Genomic DNA, 24,213 nt, shown 5'->3' on the forward strand with positions numbered 1-24,213 from the left:
TTTAGCAGAGATGTTTAGACCCTAAGTAACTGGCAAGAAATAGAAAGACCAAAAATAAAACTAGTGAGAAGTGAAGGAAGCATGTTTGTGTGTTGTGGTAGCTAATTTAGCACTGGTGACAGAACAGATGACATGCTCTGATGATATCTGAGCAGAGATCTCCAGGAGGGAAAGGAGCAAATGCCAGATCTCTGGCAAACACCCTGGGCAGAGAGAAAACAAGTGCAGAGGCAAGTATACACTTGTCCTGATGGTGCAACAGGGAAGCTGAGATGGCTGGCTCAGGAATGTGCGAGAAATATGTGGTAGGACATGGGGTCAGAGAGGGTATATGCCATGCTCAATTGGTCCCTGTGCTTCAAGTCTCATTTTCTTCTCACTCATTTTACACACAACTGCCATTTTAAGCTTCATTTGCTTAAAAGGCGAGCGTTATAACCTGATTTTCCTCTTTAAAATAGTTTTAAGATTTATTTTATTTTTTATTTGAAAGACAGGTTTACAGAGGATGAAGGAGAGATGCAGGCAGAAATAACCTCCAACCGTGGGCTCACTCCCCAGAAGGTCACAACGGTGGGAGCTGAGCCAACCCACAGCCAGGAGCCATCACTGTCTCCCAAGGACTTAAGCTTCTTTCCTCAGCCTCAAACAGGGAACTAGATTGGAAATGGAGCAGTCATGACAAGAACCAGAGCCCTTATGGGATGCCAGGTCATGCTACAGTGCTGTCCTCCTCCTCTTTAAAATTTTATGCTAGGTATATGCTTGCAATGAAGGAATCTCAACTGAACTTGAACTGTGGTTATACAGCAAGGTGGAGGAATCCACTATGGGGGGAGGGGTATGGGAGGGGTGGGGGGAATCCCCAGTGCCTATAAAACTGTATCACATAATACAATGTTAATAACAATAAAAAAATTTTTTTACAACACTTGAATAATTTCTCATATTTTTTGCAAAGGCTGTTCTCCAGGCACATAAAACTCCTTTGGATGCCTCATTCTGGCCTCACTGAATGGCTGGCTTATCCTATACACCAACCTGTGGAACTCAAATTTTACCCATAACAATTTAATTGAATCCAACTCCAACTGCAGTGGTAATCCCGATCCTGTTTTATTCCTAATTCCAAACCTGTCCCAGTGCAAACCTTAACCCTAATCCCAAACTTGTCTGAGGATACTTTTATTGTTGTATGTGTGACTCCCAGTAAGGTCACAGATGAACTCTGTTGAGTTTACCTCTGAAGAGAAACTATGCTCCATCAACTATGCAGAATTATTGGGGTCTGCAGAGTCTCCAATTTGAGAGAATTCCATCCACGGCTCTCAGTTTGCAACTCATGCATTGGATAATTTACTAAATTTTTAATGTGTCTCCCAAAGGTCATCTGTAAAAAAAATTAAAACTTTGCCAAAGGCTTTTAATGAATATGCCATGATCCAGGTACCAAAGAATATGACGTGTCTTTGGGAGGTTATCTGAGTTTGCAGCCTTGAATTTGAGTTCTCAGAGATCTTGGTCTTTGGATATCTTGTAGGGTTCTTGATTATCAGTGAACAAAATATCTTCATGCCAGAAACCTAGCACATTTTATTTCATGATAATGTTATCCTTAAAGGTTTACATAATAGAATTAAGGAGGATAAAGACCTTTAACTCTTACAATTATATACAATTTTGGTGTTGAGTGGCTTATTCTCTGATATGCAAATTTCAATGAATTCTAGCAAAAGCATAAACAAACAAATCCATGTTAGTATTTTGAAAGGATGTCGTTGAACCTAGGTTGGGTATACAAAAAGTTCATGTACAAAGGAATTAATAAATAGGTTTATTTTGGTGCAAAAATTTTGAAACCCATATGTAATTTTTTTCATAGTATGCATTTTCTATGAACTTATGCATGATTCCTTATATGAATTAATTTGAACGAAATCTGTTATCTTTGCCATGTTTAGGATATACAGCCTAAAATCTCAATGAAAACATATAATGTATTACTTTAGGTTATACTTATTTCTGTTGGGATTAATTCTGAGTGTTTATAATTTTTTGGTTGTATTGTAAACGGTCATTCTCTCACACTTTTTGGTGCCATTGTCTTATGCAGTTAGCTGTGACCATCATTTTAGCAGTCTAATTAATTCTAGCAGATTTTTCAAAATTTTGTACTTTCAAGTTTTCTAAGTATTTTATCAGTTCATTTGAAATTGGCAACACTTCAAACACCTCAGTCTTCTTTTAATAATTATAACTGAAGCTTCTATTTTATATCTTTGGAACTGGTCAGAATGCCTAAGGCAACATAAAGTACTAATGGTGCTTGTGGGTACACCATTACTGATTTTAATGGACGTGATTCTCCCTTGCTGTTCAGTGTGATGTCAACACAGTTTTGCTGTGATTTCTTTTACAGCATGTGGCTAGACTAGGAAGTCTGTGCAGGTTTCATTTTCAGAGTTCCTGGTGCATGTGTGTGCATATACATACGCCTTCACACTGTGATAGTATTTAGGTTTTTTTTTGAGTGGTTTGTTTATAGATATCCAGCTTGATGGGTAATTTTTAACATTAGTATTTTTATTTATCCAAAGTCTCCATGAATTATTTTGTGTTTGATAGAACTATAAATTAGACACAAATGTATCAAAGTTACATACATGCAAATTGTGATCTCGTCAGTTTTTCTTAGGTTTTGTAGTTAGTGCTCTATATCATTTGAGATTATTTGATGTATTAGGAATTACAACTATAAATTCATAATACCCTTTCTCATTTATTAACATAAATAATATACCTGTTTTCCTTTTGTTCAACTGTTTCTGCTTTGAAACCTGTATCCCCAGAAATGATATCTCCTACTTTTCCTTTCGTTCAGTTTTGTAATTCTTTGTCTTTCCTTTTATTTTTCATGGAACAGTTTTGGTTTAGGAATGTTTCTTAGAGGCAGCGGATATTTGAAATTACTCGAAGAGGCAGAGAAAGAGAAACAGGTCCTGCCTATCAGCTGGTTCTCCAGATGCCTGCAAGCCCTGAAGGTGGGCAGACGACCACGCTGGGGGCTGGGAAATCAACGTGAGTCTCCTGTGGGTGGCAGGAACCCTCCGGTCTCAGTCATCACTGTTGCCTTTTAGGCTCTGAACGGTCTGGAATCTGGAGTCAGGTACTTCAACGTGGGACATGACATTTCAACTGCTAGGCTAAAAGCACACTGTGGATTTACATTTTCATTCCAGACAGTGTGTACTAAGGGGATTTAAACCACTTACATTTATAGTTACATAGATGGTTTTGTTAAGTTCTGTCATTCTGCTTTCTCCTATGTATTTGTTTATTGTGCTTTTAGAATTTGTATGCACCTAAAGTTATGTTCCTTTTTAAACTTCTTTAATGGTTAGAAAGGTGTCCATTCTTATTTTCCTATTGAATTTAAAATTTTCAAAAGCCAGGGAATGAAATCTGGTTTTCAAATTATTGAAGTGCGAAACTACGTAGAATTTTAGAATGTTTTTCTAGGTGAGGCACTCAATGAAATTTTACTTCTCCTACCAAGTTTATAGATTTCCTTTTTTTTTTCTTTCTTTCCAGAATACAGGAAACTGGAACAATGTATTAATGTCTTGCACATATTACTTTTTTGACTTCCTTCTAGTTCAGAAAAGTTTTTTTCCTGTTATATATTTGGCTTTATGTGGACTGCCTCTGGTGATCTACTCATTTTGTCACCTGGGTTCTGTAGAAATATCTTGCTTCAGTCTCTGTCTATGATACTGATGTACTGGCTCCTTTCTTTCTTTCTTTCCTTCTTTCTTTTCAGTGTTTGAAAATCTTTCAGGTATTTTGATGAAAAGAATTTTTTTCGCAACCCAATCATGACTCCCTAATAATCAGAGCAGATGGAATAATGAAAACTATATTTTGCATGCAAGAACCCTTGGATTTTCTCCATTTCATCCCATTTTTGGCATTCCTAGTGGGACTAGCTTTATTTGACGTTGCAGCAATCCTACCATGCCTGCTTAGTAGTTTTGCCTTAAGTACATCATATGAATGGGTTTAGTAATATTAGTGGCAAAAGAAAAGGCTTTCTCCATGTATTATGCATTTTTTGCCTTGTAGAATGATATTGTGAGTCTGCCAAAAGAGTTTCCTAACTATTGCAATGAACATGTCAGTCTTTCATTTTACTTTTGGAGCTTAGCAGTCATAGGCTACCAATTATTTGTATTTAATATAGACATGTAGTAAAGAGAATTCTATAAGAATTGTCAGTGAGTCAATTCTTGGTCCCAGTTGCCAACCCTTTTAGGAAATCGTGTCTTCTTTTGTGTCTTAAGTGCTGGAAGGTGGGAAGTGTTTCATTAAGGACTCTTAGAAGTATTTTGAAACCAAAAGGTCTCAATTCTTTTGAATGATTCCTATTCAAAAGGAACTAAGGTATATTATACTCCCCATGAGATTTATAATCCTGTACCCTGAAGTTCTGGATTTCTGAGAAAACTTCATTATTTTCCAAGAGAACAATACTAATAATATGTTTAATAACTATTAAACATATTAAACTGCACATAGGAATATAACAATACACTAAACTAGGCAGGATAGGTCACTCAGAGCATAGCTTTTGGACATCCTAGCTTTGATTTGTAAAATGGGCATAATGAATAGGGCTCCTGTGGGAGGTAGATGGTGTAGGGGAAGGGAAAGCAATAAGAGGACTTGGTCCATGGATGTCTTCAATAAATATTACCATTATTACTTTAACAGAATGATTGAAAGCATTCTTCTGAATATAACTTTCCTGAAAAAGGGGCTTACTATTATCTTTTACTGTGTTTAAAAAAGTAAGGAATAAAAATGAAGATTTATCTTACAAAGGTCATAATTTTATCTCCCAGGGGAATAAGAGGTCAGGTCCAAGAAAACTGTTGAGGAAAATCTGTTGAGCTGAATTGCTGATGGGACAATTCCAAATACAGACACAGGTTTTAACTCAGCTTGGATTTAACTGTCACATGAATTCTTCCCAGGTTCCCTCTTAGTTGAATAATTGTCTTGGGCAATGGAATTAGTATCTTAACAAGGGAACACACTTTCTTGGTTAAAGTTTTACCAAAAAAATGTGCAATTTTGAAAGCATGGAATGAGGTTATTGTTGGTTGAATAGTCTTTCAGAAATTTTGCTTCGGAGAAGTTGCCTTGCCCTTTACACTGTCCAAACTGAGCTGATAGGGCAGATCAGTCTAACACATTAGAAAAGAAAGCTGGTAAGTCAAAATCAAAGTAGATCATCTTGGCATTAATAAACTTATTCAATACTTTAGTGCATTCCTAAACTTCTGAATCATGATTTCTTAAAATGTAATAGTTAAAAAAATAATAATGAAGGTTATAAAGCAATATAATAATGAAGCTTATAAAGCAGTAGAAATAATCTCAATAGTAACCAACCTTTTTTTTAAAAGTGTATAACATTGTCAGGTACTGTTCCCAGTGATTTATACACATTGTTTAATCCTTACAATAATCCCTGAAGCAGGTAATATCATTTATCCAAGTTTATACACAAGCAGATCAAGCTAATTTCCTGACATTACACTTCGGTAAAGTTATGGAGAAGGAATTCAGTGCTTTTTTCATCCTAGAATGTGTGTTCTTTCACTATACCCTCTCCATTAATTTCTCATGCCCCTCAACTCACACACTAATGCATCTACATTCAGTGTCCTCTTACCTGATGACACTTGGCAGCGGTAGGCTCTTCCCTATGTATCTTACTTTATAGTTTTCCAAGAGAGTTTCTCTTAGCTAATATATTTGATTTTTTCAAAAGCGCTAGGTGAACCAGGTGAGGAACCTGATACTATTATTTTGAAAATGATAAAACTGGCAACCAGATTGTAAGGCTTTCTGAGGGCCATATAGAGTGTTGGAGGAAGATTTGGGACTTCATATAGTGTTGATAGTAATAATAAAGCAAATATATATAATACTGATGGTAATAATTAAGCAAATACCTAACTAATCACATTTATTTGCATTAACACATTCAGCCCTTAAGAAATACATATGAAATCATATGGCCAAGGTACATTCCTTAGTACATGACAGAGCTGGGTCTCTCGCGTCTCTTTCTCAGTTCTGGTGACACTGGGGGATTTCCCCCAGTTTTCCCCGCGATTCTCTTCCTCTTGCCCTCTCCTCTGTCAACTCCTATCCCCTAATTTCCACACCTCCAGTCACATCAACCTACCACCGTCGGCCATCTTGTTGTCAGATGTGTTTCTACACTCTGAAGAGCTGGGTCTCATCCCCAAGATGGTGGTGTTGGCCCTTAATTTTAGTCCCTAATTTCTACTTAATAGAATAGAAGTTAATTTTCTTTAGAGACATATGGGTGGAGATACTATCCATTTTTCAGCAGTTTTCTGTATGTGAAAAGTATTCATAATGCTTAATGACATTTCAGTGTTCAGTATGGCAGGCATTCTACTATGCTTTTGCTCACTGAATCAGTAAATACCTACTCACCCCCTACAGTGTGCCAGGCATAGTCTCAGGGGTAAGAAAATGCTAGTGAACAAAACTGTATTTCACGATGTTTCGAGTGTATAGACAGAAACAGAAAGAAATGAAATAGTCACACACATTTTAAATATAAATAGTGCTCTATGTGTTTAGACAATGGACATCTGGTGTGCTCCAAGAGTCCATAACTTATACAGGGGAGTCTCCATCTCTGTCTCCGGAGCAGGGAGTTCTCCCGAGAAGGCTATGTTTGTACTGAGGATGGTAGGTGTGGAACTGCTGATTTGAAAGAGAGGAATACTTCCCAGGGAAGAAGAATCTATGCAGAATCTTTGATGGTTTTGATGACTGACAGAAGGCTAATGGCTGCAGTATGTTTTGGGATAAAAAGAGTGGCTCAATTCAGACTAGGGGCGGTAAAATCATGCATAAATTGTTAAGAATTTTGCTTTTTACATGGGCGCCATGTAATTGAAATAATCATTAGTTGAGTCTGAAAGACCTTTGAGTGTTGATGTGAAGAAAGAAGTACAGACGGCAATTGTGGAAACCACCTTAGCCATATGTATTAGAGAAGATGTTCGACTGGGCTAGGGGAGAATGGTAGTGATGAAGAAAGTGGATGAACTCAGGGATTATTTAGGAGGTAAATTCAACAGGATTTATTTTTAATTATATGTATGGAGTATGCAACTGCAGGATGCAAGAATGCATCCAAGATTTCTGGCTTATCCAATGAATTCAGTCTTTAATTAACAAACTTATGATTACTGTATTTTCAATATTAAAATGCAAAAATGATTAAGAATTTTCTAGTTATATAACTCACTTGTGACAGAGCCAGAAATCAACCAATCAACCAGTTTCACCTGAATTTGATATCTGTGCCCTTGACAGCTGCTTAAACAGGAGGATGGGGAGAACTGTACCACCCTTGACCGGAAGGTGAGCCTGTGAAAGAGCTGAGGAGTGTAATATCAGGATAAGCTTAAAGAGCAGAATGACAGACTTAGGGCTGTTTATGAAGGACTATATTACTGTAATAATATGGGGAGATTCAGTAAGGGGGAGGGGACTTGAGAAGGAAGGAAGAAAACTCCCAGAGCCTATGAAACTGTATCATAACACAATAATAATAAAAAGGAAGTTAATGAAGGAAATGAACATTCCTCGACTTTGAAAATATGCATATCCTCAAAGGCCAAGTGCCCCTGCTGTCCACGCATGCATGCTTCTGGTGGTTTTGCTGTTTTTATGAGATCAATGCATGAGGATTAAAATTTTCAGCAAGTAAATTTTGCTTAAAAGCACTTTCATAGAAAATAATCATCATAAGTCTATAAAAATTTTAAGGAGTAAAGCAGAAAAAAAAACATTGAGATTTGAATTCTTGCTTAACTATAGTCAGATAAAGCCATATTTTTTATGACTATTCATGATGAAGATTTGTCAGAACTATCACTGGGACACTAGATCTATACCCAGATTTTGTGATTATTTTAACTTTTGGAATACTTTAACTTCTAGGGTTCTTGTCATCTCATCTGTCAAATGGGAGGGAATTTGGCTCCGTTTATTTATGATAGCCTTTTTGGAGCCCGAGTCAGAGTATGGCACTACTGTGTATATTAATGTCATTATAGCAGAATGAAGATCACAGCTTCAGTTTCTCTGACTGCTAACTGTCCTCTTCACCTTTACTGTGGTTGGCCTCCTCAGTGCAGGAGTGCAACGAGTGACAAAGCTCTTCCAAGGATGTTTTTGGAACTAGCTCCTGGGTGTGAGGCATGCTTGGCAAGCCTAAGGTCTGCAGGTCAATGTAGAGTCATCCAAGTCTCTGGTGACATGTGGCAGGACAGCATTTAGCAGAATGATCACCTGTAGCTTTGAATCTCATGCCCTTGGATAAGCAGAGTCATAAGGCATCTACTAGCTCTTATTGTACCCACATCCTTATCTTCTGCAGCTTAGCTACTCGATGTGGTTCAGACCTTGGGGGCAGGAAGAAGTCTAAGAACTAGGCTCTCTTTGTGAGGGACAAAGTTTGTGAGTTTGGGGGCTAGTGAAGAGAAAAATTTCCAACACAATTTCATTGATCTTGGAAAGCCATGAGCAAAGGATCATGGGGCCCAGCTGGGGAGGTGATTCATTTTGCCTCAAGTGACCTGAGAAGATGTCACAGAAAGACCTTCATTTGGGGCTTGGAAGAAGTAGAGTTGGCAGGTGGGAAAAATGGGCATGAGGTACAGTCTGTGTGCCAGGAAAGTCTCCTTTTCTGGAATTCACAGTCTCCCAAGACCTTAGGGATGCCAAGGCTACTGTGAGAAATCTGGAGCCAGAGGTGCTAGAACTGGGGCAGGCAGGTGAAATTGGGCAGGCCTTTGCAGTCAGCAGACTCATTTTGCTCCTCCCCCTGCACAGTGATGTTGCTATTCTTAAAATATTGCAATAAAACAACCAATGGTGATTTTCATGGTCTTTTAAATGAGTAGGTGAAAATCAATGATTTTGCTAACGATGTTTATCTTTTCTATTTTAGAAGAGGACTTATGAATCCCAGGTGTTCAGAAATTTCATCAGTAGAACTAGAAAGCACATATGAGGGAAGGTGAAGTAGGGCTGAGGAAGAGTGTGAAGAGAGGCCAGTGACACCATGCGGGGAATGGAAGTGCTCTTCTATTGTGGATGGGTACAGACTTTATCTGCACCTTGACTGAGCAGGGAAGAGAAGGGTGAGACTGCATTTTGAGTGTCAGATTCTGTCCAGAAGCACTGGCTCTCTTATAAGTCCCCTACCCCTTATCATGCACTTGAACTTTGTGGAGAGCCGCTATGCCATCACACTGCTCATTATTCCCAATCATCATTTAAAGCAGTCAGAAGGGTAATTGCATGTGTGTGCATCAAGCATCACAGAAGGAACTTAGATGATGGAGAATAAAAAACTGTCTAACATGTGGCACCAGTAAAGAGCTTTGGCTGAGACATATTGTTTATATTCAGCAGTTGTCTGGAAAATAGATGTTTACTTGTAGTGAGTATATTAAGATATTTGCCATTAAGCATACATATCCTGCCTGGTGTTTTTCTTTTATAGAAAAGTCCATGTTGGAATAAACCTTTAATTGGAAATTCCTGTGGTAAGGAACAATACTAAACACCAATACTGTTTTGTGTTGACATTTCTGCTTATTATAATCATGTGCGTGCCCGTGTATGTGTGTGTTCTTTGAAAAGATGGCCTCTCATAAAATAGCATGCTCCATTTAAAACTGTAAGTGCAATATTTGTTAAATAAAGATTAAATTATAGAAAAAGATCCCTAAACTTGGCAAGAATGAACAGACAATGGATTTCCTTGGATCTCGGACCTTCTGAGGAAAGGAGGATTAAAAAATCATTTGAGAGGCAGTAGGACAAACAGCAAACACGAACATAAGACTGAGAGCAAGAACAAGAGGGAGAGACAGAGCTCCCGTCTTTTGGTTCACTCCCCAAAGCCTACAGTAGATGTGGCCAAGCTAAGCTGAAACAAACTGGAAGTTGGGAACTTAATCCAGATCTCCCTTGTGGCTGTCGGAAAATCATCTGCCTGGGCCATCACCTGCTGCCTTCTGCACCTGCAACGGCAGGAAGCTAGAATTGGGAGCAAATGCTGAGAATCAAACCCACTCACTCCAATACAGGATTCAGATATCCACACTGGTATCTCGACCCCTAAGAAAATATCTGTCCCTTTATGACTAGGTACATTATTATTATCATTATTATTATTTTTGCAATCAACTTTCTCATTTCTTTGATCTAGTTCTTTGTTGATGAGACTGAAGTTTTTGATTATTTAATAATAGTGTGGAAAACTGGTATATGCATGTTGTTTTTGAAAGATTTTATTTTTTTCTGCCTCTCTTACATTGGAAAACAGACTCGTGTATCCAAAATATTATTGCAAAATAAATAGTCCTACTCCTGCAAAGCTGTGAATAGCATTATATATTAGCACTGAAAGAAGGAATCCATTTAACACCAGTTGGGTATGAGATAAGCCTGGGTACCCTATGCCTCAGCTCTTCCTCAATATGTGCACAATCTTGGACAACATTTTCTGTTTCTTTATTTTCTAATGCATAACGTTTAGGCAATAATATTTCTTTCATAGGTTTGTGGTGTGGAGTCCATGAAAACAAATATGTGCAAAGCACCTATCCCAGATTCTAGCAAATAGTTGTCAACTGAGCATATCTGTTAGGATCACATACTCAATTGGGGCCAGAGGAAAGGATTCCTTAGTTCCTTTAGGCTTGAATGATGAGGGCCAGCAGATGTAGCAGTGGATTCTTTCCTCTCCATCCCTTGGTAGGGATCCTATTGTGGTCTGGTGAATAAATGAAGGAAATCTCAGACTGCCAGAAGAAGCCCCTGAATTTTAACTTTCGGCTTTACCAGTCTAAGCCACTGCTTTGGTTTGAATGTGTCCCCCAAAGCTTCATGTGGTAGAATCCTCACATCCATGTGTTAAGGGTGTTAGGAGATGCGATCTTTGAGAAGTGATTATGGTGGGAGGATAGGGCCCCTCTGATTTGCTCTGTTTCAGCACGTGCTGTCTGCCACGTTATAACACAAACAAGTGTGTAACACATGCTGGCACATCGCTTCTGGGCTTTCCAGCCTCCAGCCCTCCAAGTCAAATACATTTCTGTTCTTGATAGATTACCAAGTTTCAAGTATTATGGTATAGTATCAGAAAATAGATGCTGGACACCAAGCAGTTTAGTTTTCTAGCTCATCCACATTCCTCAGCGGTGCATATCACTGTAATTAGAAGCAGGAAAACCTGCTACATATTCATCCACTCAGTCTTACATCCAAACCAAAAATACTTGTTCAGGACAAGACAAGTGTGAAGAGTAAAGTTAGAAAAAGAATTCTCATCCTGTTTTCTAGAACACAGTTCAGCAAATAATGACACAGTAAAAACTAAAACAGTGGCTTATTGACTACTTATTTTTCCTTGTATGTGATCTGATCGTACGAGCTGGATCTTGAACTGCTCGTCTGGATCTGCTGTGTTGTTCACTGTCCCTAGCACCTGTTTCATCATTTATGCTCATCTGGAGCGTTCAGATCTGCTGTCCCAGAAAGAAAGATTCCTTTCCCACTTAGTGCCAGGGGATCTCAGAATGACTTTGGAACCCTGGGAGGTTATTCTATCCATGGATTCCCTCCTCTACTCACTCGGTATTATGGGTGTTTGGAATCTGAGCAGTGTTGAAGAGAGACAGACTGTGTAAAACTTGCTGCATTCTAGTTTCCTTTCCAAATAGTATATTTTGCCATCTTCCTCATAGTTTTTCATTGTTTTATTGAATATCACAGAACCGTTTTCATAAGAAAGTTTAGAGAATATCTTGGGATTATAGTCTTTGAATGAACTTTCATGCTCATAGTATAAGCCCCTTTGGTCTAAATCCGTTCCACTTAAAAGCTTCTACTTACAACTACCAGCTGCTGGTTCTTTCCCCTTCATACTCATCAAGTGCACACACGGAGAGACGGGTGTGTTCCCGTGCACGGGCGCACACACACGGGTACACTCCCCGCCCCCTCACATACACTGTGTAAACATCCAGCAGGACAATGCATTGTAAAATCTGTCCTGTTGAGTTGGTAATCGAGAGTGAGTTACTGAGTGCTGATAAGTAAAGGAAGTGCCACCAGACAGTTTAATCCTCCAATTTCCTGTCTTCTAATCAGCCCCTGATTCTTTTGGTTTTAAATTAGAAACATTCCTGACGATATTCAGGACAGGTGAAGGAAAATCAACTAGGAAATAACTAAGGACAAAGCATTTATTTCACTGTCTGAAGTTCACGGGAGAAATATGAGCATAACAACAGGAAATCAAGATTGTTGAGAAGATAGTGGAAGTATATAGGCTGGTCAGTAACCAATCACATTTCTGAATGAAGTACATTTGGATCAAAATTAGATTTAAAGGAAAAAAACTGGAACATAGTTAAGTGTATTTGTGTCTCTCAGATTAGTGAATGGCACTTTGAAGATGTTGTAGAAGGATAATCTAGAAAATGATAAGAATAACATAGTGCACGGGGAGAAAATTAAAACAATCCCACACCATTCAGATTTTGTTTGTCATTGATTCCTGCTAATGCTGTGAGAAAGTGTTAAAAGTGTAAAAAAAAAAAAAAACCCACCAAACCTTGACGTTAATGTGTATTCATAGAAATCAATACACTTAAACATTATTATAGTGAATGAAAGTAAAAAAAAAATGTGCATCTAAAAATAAGCTTAGGTACAGACACTTCACTGTGAAATATTCAAAAACTGATGTCTTTAGTTATCATGGCATCTTAAAACTACACTGAGTGCTGAGACTATACACTTATTAGTTACTTAAACTCCATATTTTAAGTCTTTTCATTTATAGCCTTTGTAATAATTTTCAAGCTATTTTTCTAATTATTATGAAAGAGCTGCAGATCCCTAGACAAATCTTCATTAGGCAATGTTTTTATGGAATATAGAAAACAAACACTGACAAAAGTTGGTCAGTGATAATTAACATCTAAAATTTTGAAATGATTACTACAATGTAAGACATGAAATCAAGCAAATAACAACAAATAGTTTCCACGAAATATGAGTTCTTAATTTTGTGTCTGCAGCAGTTAAGACTGTCAGATATTTGGGACTAGGCTGGAGTGCAGGCTTTTTCTTTTTGAAGTGCTGAACACAGTACTGTATTTCACAGAAGTACCTTGTAACTTTTTGCATGTGTAATTTTAAAAACAGGCAATTGCGCTGCAATATGTAACATATGCTTATTCAAGTGTTTTTCTAGTATACAAGGTTTTGGGGATGTAAAAATCTAGATTAAGTAAGACATTTACTGGATGAAAAATTGTGCGGCATTTTCTAAAGAGAATACTCTTCCAAATAATCACTTAGGGATCTGGAATGGGCTCTGAGAAGTTATAGGATGATTTGGGAAGCTTCACGTTGTAATCAGCATGACTTTTTGAATGAGATGGCCAAAGCAAGACAAGTGCATTTTGTAATTCACAGGAAAATAATCTCATAAAGCATTATCGCTAAGTCACTATGGAGAGGAGAATGTTTATCCTGCCATCATCTCAGTGCCATGTAGGGAGGTAATTCCACAGGACAGCATCGGGTTTTGAAGCGCATGCACGCATTCAGGGCGCTCCCATTTCATTTGGAATGAAGAAAAATGTCAAGAGGATTTTCTTTAGTTTTCTATCGGAAGGTTTCAACCTGAGATGTCACAACATAGCTAGATTAAGTTGATATGTAATATCTATTTCTTGATTTGCATGATTAAAGCATTAGAGAAGTGGTTCAGATATCAAAAGATTTCTCATAAGTGGCAGCGCCAAAGGTAATTACTGTTAAAATTGTACATGCTGGAACGCTGGCCGCCTGTTAACTTCTAAGTTGTTTACAACTCTTTGGGATTGAATGAAAGTTTTCATTTGTCTTTTGAGTATCAGGACCACTTTCTTGTTCCATTTTGATATAAAAATGTGTTTATCTTTTCTTAAATCTCATGTCCCTGGAGGTTTTAACCAAAGTGGAATGAACTAAAAGAAAATAAAGAAATGGCCCTTTTCAGTATTTCACATTGTAAAATAATTTCTTAAATAAAAGTAGTCTTCTTAAGAGGGCTAAATTTGTTTCGCTTGGAAGGAATGAGATTCATCTGGCCAACTGATTCACAGTTATCAGAAAGTGCAGTTAGAACGCTACTGTAAGCTGGAGTGAGTTATGGGGGGGTGGGGTAGAGAAGGAAAGAAAGAGAAGAGAGGTTGTTATTCTCGGGCTTTTATTAACCAGTTTCTTTCATCTTAGTTCGTCTGCATTATTTAGAAAAACAAAAACAAACAAACAAAAAAAACGATCAGGGGCTCAGTGAGGTCTCACCTAAAGTTTCCCAGTAGGTAATGACGGACTACAACCTGGCTCAACATATGCCCCCAAACTAAAACAAACAAACTCATTTGCCATACAAATTGTTTACGATTCATTAAAAAGCAAAATTGCATATCCCAGTGCTGGCAGCTGAGGCTGAGCCTGCCCGGGCGGAGGGGGCATTCAATGAGTTGCCTTTGTATGCTGGGAGCACCAAGCCGGAGGTTCCCACTATGAGCCCGGAGTCTGTGCAGCCAGATGATGCATGAGGTAATTTTAAAGCTTTATTTGTCTTTAGTGTGAAACTAGGATCTTGTACTGTCCTTTGGTTAAAGAAGCATATCAGCCAGGGGAAGTTTAAGTTTTTTGCTCTTGTTTTTTTTTTTTTTTTGAAGGGAAGTGGGGAAATTGCTCAGGGTAAAGAATAGGGGCATGGAAGGAAAGGGGACTCGGTACTATCCAAGAACAGACCTGAGGGAAAATACGAAATCTGCATTATCTTAATTAGTCTCCTTTCCTTTTCCTCAAGTCTGCAACTTCCTACCAGTAAAGGGAAATTTACCTTAGATTTATATGTAACTGGCATCTAAAATGCTATGTTATGTAGTACCTTCAAGGGATCGATTTATTCCTTATGGTAACTTCTACAACTTCTTCAAAGAGTGCTCTGAGCTCTCACCCTTTTCAAAGTAAGGACCAAGCAGCATTGAAGTTGGGAGGAACTTCCTTACAGAGTGCAGCCTAAACAGCAGCAGGGAAGCGTTCAGCATTGTTTATTTTTAGTCAACTGCATTGCCACATGTTTCCACCACTTTTATATGTTATATTCCCTGCGGTAAAACATCTGTAAAATAATTCTCAGGGAAAAGCAACTCCCAAGTAAACTTTATAGAAAAAAAGAATGACAGTTTCCAAGTTAAAAGATAAAAAAGAGAGAAGCATTTGGTGATCTTTGCAAGAAAAAAAAAGATGACACAATTTCCTATAAAAAGTTACAGTCTATAAAATCATGAACTTTTGAAATACAAGGAAATAGAATGTCTCACTCAGAGCATGACATCAGCATCATTTTTTTAAAAACACTTACCACCACACTTAGAAACTAACAGCTAAACCAATCAGTATATTCGTTACTGGTGTTTAACAAACTGCGTAAGGTGAAGCAATAGGCAATTTCAAAGCACACAAGTAAATCTTTGTTTGCTGGCAGAGACTACAGTGGGAAAATAAGTACCCTGAATAAAAGTTCAGGGTTGACGTGGACAGTCTCTTTCCTGTCTAATTGTCTAAAAGCTGCAGGTAACACGGTCCTAGAATCACTGGTAAAGTTTCTAGTGCCTAGTTAAGAAATTTCAAGTTAAAACACACATTATCACACATACCCACAACCACTTTAACTCAAGAGTCCTTAGAATGAACACACTGCATCCCAAGAAGCAGCCGAATGCGGTCCTGCGGGAGCTCAGTTTTAATAGTCTCTCGGTCCTCCGCATTGCTAAAGCTTGCCACAATGATCCCACCACTGATCCAGGAAGGGGAAAGTGGAACTCTTTCCGCAGATCCTACAGTGAAACCGACCATGCTCCGTTTTGTAATTCCATTCGCCAGTCTCCCCCCTTCAACATCTCTCTCTCATTCTCTTTTTTTCTTAAACTGATATCTATGTGAAACGAGCTGAAGTTCACGGTCCACTTAGGAACGGATAATACATGCATTGTCCTGGCAGCAAACTTTTTTTTTTTCACTCCCTGCAAGAATTCACGCTTGCCACAAGAATAATAATTACGGAAAACCAGAAATGCAGTACTAACGAATTAATCCTTAACGGACACCACCCTAACGAGGGTGGTCATGATTTGAGGACTCTCTTCCTCCCAGGACTTGCATCTCCTGTGACAATGAGCCATTGTGCATCCTCCCAACTCACTCTACCTCTTACAGATCCAAGATGTCAAAGGTTGTCTGGCCTGGTTGACCATGACATGTGAGTTAACTCATTCCACAGCTGTGCGATAGAACTTTATTAAAACTTTATTTGTACTCCGAGTACCCAAAAGACAGCGTGTGTGTGTCTTTTTCCACCCAGAGCTGGAGTTGCTAAAGACTGAAGACATGCTCTGATATAAACAAAGTTGGATGAGAGTTAGGGGTGCCCTGACGAAAGACTGAGAAGGGAGAGCCGGAATGCTCTCACAGGTGATTCTAGGTATTCTAATTAATGAACAGGGACCACAATTCACAGAGGGTTTGCTTCTCCCCAGTGCCGACCACATTTCCACAAAAAACACCACAACCAAGGAAAGCCATGCACCCCACAGTCCCTGAGACAAAAGTAAAGGGGATGTGACACTTGAGACAAGGAGCAAGGGGGTAAGACAAATGTCTCATTTTTTAAAAATTCCAAGATTAGCTTGGCTGAAACACCAACCTCTACCTTAAAACTTTTTATGCTCTTAAAAAAAGAAAGAAAAGAAAAAAAAAAAAAAACTCCAAATAGTGTCCCATGGAGAACCAGGGCAGGCATTCCTAGGAACTCTAATCGCAGAGTGGTAGAGAGGATGGCAAGAGGAGGCAGTGTGAGGCTGCCTCACTGAAGAGTGTGAAAAAAATCAAATGTGAATTTGATGAATGTGAGGTCTGGGACATTTTGTCAAAGAGGGAGGGAAAGTAGAAAAGAAAAAAAAAAAAAAAAAGCAGCCCGGCTGCCAACTCACCATCCACCAAGTTCTGGCCGAGATGTCGTAGCAGAGCTGCCATTTGATGGAGCCGTCGGAAGCTTTCCCTGCCATTACGCTGTCAGCAAGCTTCATCTGATGCTAACTCACGGGAGATAAGACACCTAATTGAGAAAACATTTGCAGTGGCATGTGGGGCAACATGTAGTCCGGTCCATACCATATGGAATCATGGGTAAAAAAAAATCTCCTTGACAATGAACCAATCTCTCACAGACCCAGTGGCAAGGTGAAGTGGAGATGAAAAGTCTTCTGCTCCTAGCACTGTCTTCTCTCTCCTTGTTAAAACAAGAGCCCACTGCCTCACATCAAAGGGAGGTGGTTGAAATTAGGGCTTCATCACTCAGATGATTTTGGTCTGCAAGGTTTTTCCTTTCCTTCCAACAACCAATCCTCCACCCCCCCTCCTTTTTTTTTAAGGAGAATAAAGAGATTTAATAGGACAAAGGCAGGTAGTGGACTGCGGAGGGAGATCGCCACAGGCTATTAGCCTAAAATTTCTGCTTGACAGATGGAACTGCTTAGAGACTATCATGCAATGTTTTGGGCTTCCCCCCTCCCCCGCCCCCCATTCTACTCTAAGTCTGATTCAGTATCTGTTTTTCACAGCCACTTTTTTTGCAAGAACGTGAGCTGTGCATTAAAAAAAAAAATGTTTAGTTCAGTTTTGCTGTCGTACACATCTTTGCTGGAAGCAAAGCAAAAAAGTCGAAAACTAAATCTGGGGGCAGCTAAACAGGTTTTCCAAGGACTAAAAAAAAATTGTTTGCAATAATTATTTCTCCTTCTTTATTCATGTTATGTTTAAAAAAGTAATTTGCTACTGAGTTAGGTGCTGAAGGAGTGTAAACATGAGGCAACAATTGTTCAAGTCCTGGATTTTTGGTTCGATTGGCGTTGTGTTTAGATGGGTGTTTTCATATGAATAAATACATGCATTAATGGTATTTTATGAGTCCCAGTCTAGGCTAGGTTATATGCCAGCTACATTTTTTGATATGTTCTAAACAATTTAATTCTGTACTTTTTTTTTTTGTAATTGCTTATTATCAATTCATTTTAACACAATTCAGGCTGAACTTGACATTAACATTTTTAATCAGGGAAAATAATTTCTGATTTCCTTGCTGTTTAGCTATCTTTCTCTCAGGAATTATTTTTTTTTAACCACACATCTTTTACTTTTTTTTTTAACCATTAAAAAAATAAACACAATATAGAGCTACCAGTAAGATGGACTGTAAAACAACATTTTTTCAAGTGAGGAAAATCCAGGCAACTGCTGAGTTTCAGGTTAATTTATCGAGGATTAAGGAAGGAGAAAGAATCACTTGCATTTGTTAAATTTTGTTCTTTCAAACTGTGAATCAGGAACTGTAGAAACTGTGGGAAATATGAAAATTTTCTGTCCTCCCTCCGTTAATTTTTTTGTGTATAATACATTGTAGAGTATTTTTTAAAAAAGATAGTGTTCCAAATATTAGTGCATCCTAATATTTTCTGACTATAAGTAATTCTTTGATTTCCAAAAACCTAGCAGTGGAATTCCACAGTTATCCATAACACGGCACCCTGACTGTGGGGCAGCAGGTGGAGTGGGAGGATTCTGCCACTGTTCCTGGGGGCAGTTGGGCTGTGATTACACACAAAGTTGTGTATTTGTAGCACAACTATATAAAGGAAATTTTTTTCTGATCATATTTTTTTTATGTTATCGGTTAAATTTATGCAGATTGTATTTTGAGTCCCAAAGAGGTTAAGTTTGGTGGCATTTTTTTTTCTGTTTCTGACTTTTTTTATTTTAGCCAGTTAACAACAAGATAATATAGTAAGTAGCTGTTTTGACTAAAATAATTTTGTTGAAGCAAATATTGAAGTGTTTTCCACTTTAAAGTGTGTTTCTGGGAATGAATCACATGTATTATTTTTTTCTATGCCTCATCATAATGGGATTTCTTCTAATCATATGGGGAAGTAGGGTAGGTACTGGAAATTAGTACCAACTGGGAATATTGCTAATATTCTTAAGGAGCACATCTGTGTTACCTTGGTGTCGGCCACCTTTCTTCTCAGGTTTTCTGCAGTGGCACAGAAACTGTTAAAAGTTATGCACTGGCACAAACAATGTTAAAAGTTATCACAGTTGTCCTCTGCCTGGCAAAAGGACTTGATCTTGCTAGCCAAATCATTTGCTGCCTGGTGTAAGTGTATTACCTTTAAAATGACCTGTCTTTCTTCAGGTGAGCATTTAGAGAATGAAAGGGAAAAAGTTGGAAATTCTACATAAAGTAAATGATCACTAGTCCTCCACCCTCACCGAAAAAAAAAAAAGAGAAAAGGAAAGACAAAATGAAATAAGATCGCATCCTGTTGCTGTTCAACCTCCTCTTCTGTCCAATCCCACTTGCCTCTGACAAGTTGACCAGCCCAGTTTCCTTGCTCAGGGTGTCCTCAGCTTTCTCCCAGGGCATTGCAGCACTGGATATCTTGGAGTCGTATGCAGCGTGACCTTTCTAGGTTTGTCCCACAGTCAGCCTCTGCCAGTGGAGGTGTCTCTTGTCTGACCTGCCGCAGTTCTGAGACTCTGAGCGTCCTGTGCGTGCCCATTATTTATGAATGAACGAGGCACTGTGTAAACTGTCGTCCAGATTTCATTTTGCAAATGATAGGATGCCCGAGAAGATTTTTACAGGAGATAACAATGTAGTTTCGAAAAAACAGATATGATAAATATTATTGGATAATAATGCTTTAAATACAGAACAATTGGCTTCATTTGACTTAATCATTGTTCTCTGAGAGGCTGGTGGAAGCTGCCCTTCCCCATATAACAATCAGTCTTTTCAGTGTGGCCCGCTGTTAATAGCCTTAAAACAAGATTAAATAAAACATGTTAAATATTGCAATTATTGTGGGAAATAAAATTATTTGGTGAGCATAATGGGGAGCAATTCAAGCATTTAACATGATCCAGGAAATGCTACTCCAAACAATTGCATTTGCTTTATGCATTTTTCCCCTTTGATTGCTGACAGATGCCTTTTTGGAAACAAACATCTAAACGGTTTGCCTTCAGTCAGGAAAAAAAAAATATAACAGAAAGCAGCTACATGTTTTGAATTTAACTCTTGTCATTTGAATACTGCTTCCCACTGCACGTGAATGAGTCTGAGGCAAAAATAGCATCCTCATCAAGAATGAAGTCTACCAGGACTGGGCTTTCTTGCTTCCTCTGAGCATATTTTATCAGAAGTGGGATCCCCTTAGCCCAGCATCAAGTGATGAGAAACATGGCCCTGGTGACAATGAGGAAGCTCTAGAAAGGGAATTGCCGTCTTGTAACATAATCTGTAGGCCAAGTGCAAGCCCATTTCCAGTCTCATTTTGGACAATGCTCCCCAAATAAATTGTGTCTTTTATGATGAAAGTGGAAGTATGCAGTGGGGCAGGGTGGGGTGGTGAGGGGAGCTGGGGCTTGAGGAAGAAGTCCATCCTTCTGTGTTGTGTTGCAGTGTTTCTGGGTAAAAGCCTCTAAGACTCTGCTTTCAACAAGGGTACAACATAAACAGAGATTTTTGGTTGTGTTTTGCATTGCTAACGTGGAATGAGGCTGGAGAGGCTTGCTGCTGAAGTTCAAGGGTCCCAATCTGCCCTGTTGCTATGTGACTTCTTTCAGGCTCCTTAATCCTACCCTAACTGTTAAATGAATAGTGTTAGCTACTAAGTTTTATATGCATAATTAGAAATAAAAATGCACATATAAATCATAATCTCTGATATGTAATGATTGCTCAACCAAAGTTACTACATTTTTGTCCTTTTATCTTTACTATTTTTCTATTGAAGGAAATCTCTTTCTCCTGTCTTTCCCCTCCTGGTCTTGTCACCTGAGGCTGGGCCAGGTCCCTTTGTTTTTTTCTCATCCATAAACTGTGCCTTGTCCTATTGAAACTCTGAGCACCTTTTCCTGGAGTCATGCATGTCCCAGCTTCCTTTCCTCCTGTACCGTAAGATTCTTGAGGGCGAGGACCACGTTTTGCTTGTCCAAATAGCTGTAGGATTACAGTGCTGTGAAAAGACGGCGGTTTCCTAAACAGAGAGAGAGAGAGAAAGCTAAAGACCATACTACATTAAACATACTTTTTCTTTTAGTGATAGAGATTTTTTTTTAAAGATTCCTATTTGTTTTCAATTTGAAAGGTGGAATTACAGAGAGAGAGAGAGATAAAGAAATAGAGAGAAAAATCTTCTATCCACTGGCTCAGTCACCACATGGCCACAATGGCCAGAGCTGGGCTGATCCAAAGCTAAGAGCCAGGAGCTTCTTCCTGGGTGCAGGGACACATGGGTGCCTGGACACAAGCACTTGGGCTACTGTTTGCTGATTTCCCATACACACCAGCAGGGAGCTGGATTGGCAGTCTTTCACCTCAGTGCTAGTTCTTGCACCTCCTGGTATGAGTCTCCAGCCTTCTCATGTTAATGTCCCTCACAGTAGCTTCTTTGCTATTCTATGGCCTTCCTTATCCTTGTCACCCACTGGTGACAAATAAGGATGAGTTGCATAATTACCTATCTCTGATGAGCATGTGCCATTCATTCATTCATTCATTCACTCATTTAATAGCAAATTCTGCAATCAGACAGTTATGTTTTATCTTCCCCTTTGAGTTTTTTTTTTTCCCATGACCATTGGAAATAGAAGTTCTAAAAGAACAACAGCATGAATTTGAATGCAGTGAGTTTCAACAAGTATTCATCGAGTGTTGCTTCTTGTCCAGGTAAGGCCCTAGGATTGTTGTATATGTGTTTTTTTTTTTCCCAAATTTTTAATAGGTAACACCTATTCTGAATCTAATTTTGAAAAATTAAAAAAAAAAAGATTCCAAGAAGTGAAGGCAATTGTTTAGTAATACAAAATTGAGAGAAAAGCAAAGTGTAAGCCTAGTAACTGTGACTCCGGTGTTTCGGCGCTCTGGTGCTGTCTCCTGAACAACGAAAGGAGGGAAAATCACTTGCTGTGTACTGGGTACCTCTCCAGGTGTGTTTGGGTATGGTATGTCATGTAACTTACACATCAACACTAGGAGACTAGTGTTTTTAAAGTGTGTTGTACAAAGAGTTTGTGGGAATAAATCACATATATTATTATCAAATTCCACGTAAGGGTCTGGAATTTGATGGGATTGTGTCTACAGACACATAGAAGAGAGAGATCCAACCCTGTATCTGCTTGATAGCAATGCTCATGCCTGTTCTACTCCAAATAGCTGGCATCTAGAATACAGTTTTTCTTTTTCCTGTAGAGTTGAATGTTGAACTAAACAAATACACACGGCCTTGAATCTCCAGACTTGTCAATTGTAAAATTATAAATGTATTCCATTGCCGAAGCTTTAGAGTTTAGTGTAGGGTCAGGCTATCTAAGATGAAAAAAGAAGAAAAACTTGTGTTGAAGAGGTATTATCTATTATTAATACTCTGGTCTTCTTGTACCTTACTTAGGTGGAAAGTCCTGAAATGGGTTTCAAGACATCATAGTCCGACTGCTCAAATGAGTGTGTACTCTCATGATAGCTTTTGGAAGAATCAGCAAAACGGATAGAAAGTCTGGCTTTTTCAAAGCCCAGATAAATGTCAAGACCTTTGCTGGGAGGCTTCTACTTTTTAGATAAAGCATCAAACTCCTCTGCAGAGGTATACCTGATTGCTGAGTAGGAGTGGTGACTTCAATGAACCAGCATCCTGAATCACCTGGCATGGTTCTCTCACCGTATGGCAGAAATGAGTGTTGCAAAGATGAAAGGGCAGAATGGTAGACAGTGCAGGGGGTCCAGACAGTCCCATCCATTTTAATGTTATTCCTCGAGGCTGCCCACATTTTTGACCCTATATTATTTTTGTGGATAATCTTGATAATTTTTTTTTCAACAGAAACTCATCTGCCAGGTCCTGCAAAGATTTAGTTTTCTTCTTCATGGCATTTTTTTTTTTAAAAAAACTTATTTCCATTTAGAAATTCTTTGGCTTTCTCTTCCTCTGCTTTCTCAGTCAGCCGGCTGCCACCCAAGATTGGACGAAAGCCTCTGCCCTCTGCTAAGAAAAAGAGAGAGAGAAAAAAAAATCATAGAGAACACAGCCCTCTAATAAGTAAATTCACAAGTTCTATGCAAGGCGCTTAAGAAAAGTAAAAGGTTAATATATTCTAACTGCATGTTGGGTATAGAATGTCAGATCTGTCAAATTTCATTATAACTTGCTGCTCATTGGAAAAGATTTGATTTCTTCTGCCACTGTCCTACTATGTTCAAGTCACAGACTGCCAGCAGCAGCCCACTGAAGACCACAGGCTGGCAGTGAGTGGGCTCGAGTGGGAAACCAGCCGCAAGGACCATCTGTTTCCGATTTCTAGCTGAGCCAAGATGTGCAGTGAAGTGCATTCCATTCACCAGGCCAGCTTCTCCTCTGCTCAAGTTATTAGTGTTACAAGTGAAGTTATCTCTTCCAAACAGCGGGGGAGCTATAATCCTTATGGAACTGGACTTACACACACACACACACACACACACACACACACACACATACACACACACCACACCACACACACCACACACACACCACACACACACCATACCATACACCATACACCACACATACCACACGCATACCACACACCACACACCACACACACACACCACACACACACCACACACCACACATACACCACACATACACCACACATACACCACACACACACCACACACACACCACACCATACACCATACACCACACACACCACACGCATACCACACACCACACACCACACACACACCACACCATACACCACACACACCACACACCACACATACACCACACACACACCACACACACACCACACCATACACCATACACACCACATGCACACCACACACACACCACACACACACCACACACACACACACCACACCACACACCACACAAACCACACACCACA

The 24,213-nt window shown here is 38.9% G+C and overlaps 1 protein-coding gene across 1 annotated transcript in view; it reads right to left on the reverse strand.

The window, feature by feature from the left end:
- Positions 1 to 17,294, reverse strand: part of NFIA (nuclear factor I A) — a 589,215-nt gene extending 571,921 nt beyond the window's left edge. The window contains exon 1 of the mRNA XM_040978451.1: positions 17,199 to 17,294. Within this exon, the coding sequence (XP_040834385.1) occupies positions 17,199 to 17,294 (96 nt within the window). The remainder of the gene's footprint in view (positions 1 to 17,198) is intronic.
- Between the last annotated feature and the right edge of the window lie 6,919 nt (positions 17,295 to 24,213).

Source organism: Ochotona curzoniae, unplaced genomic scaffold (assembly GCF_017591425.1).
Source record: "Ochotona curzoniae isolate NIBS_2020 unplaced genomic scaffold, NIBS_Ocur_1.0 contig_291, whole genome shotgun sequence".
In the NCBI taxonomy this organism is placed as follows: domain Eukaryota; kingdom Metazoa; phylum Chordata; class Mammalia; order Lagomorpha; family Ochotonidae; genus Ochotona; species Ochotona curzoniae.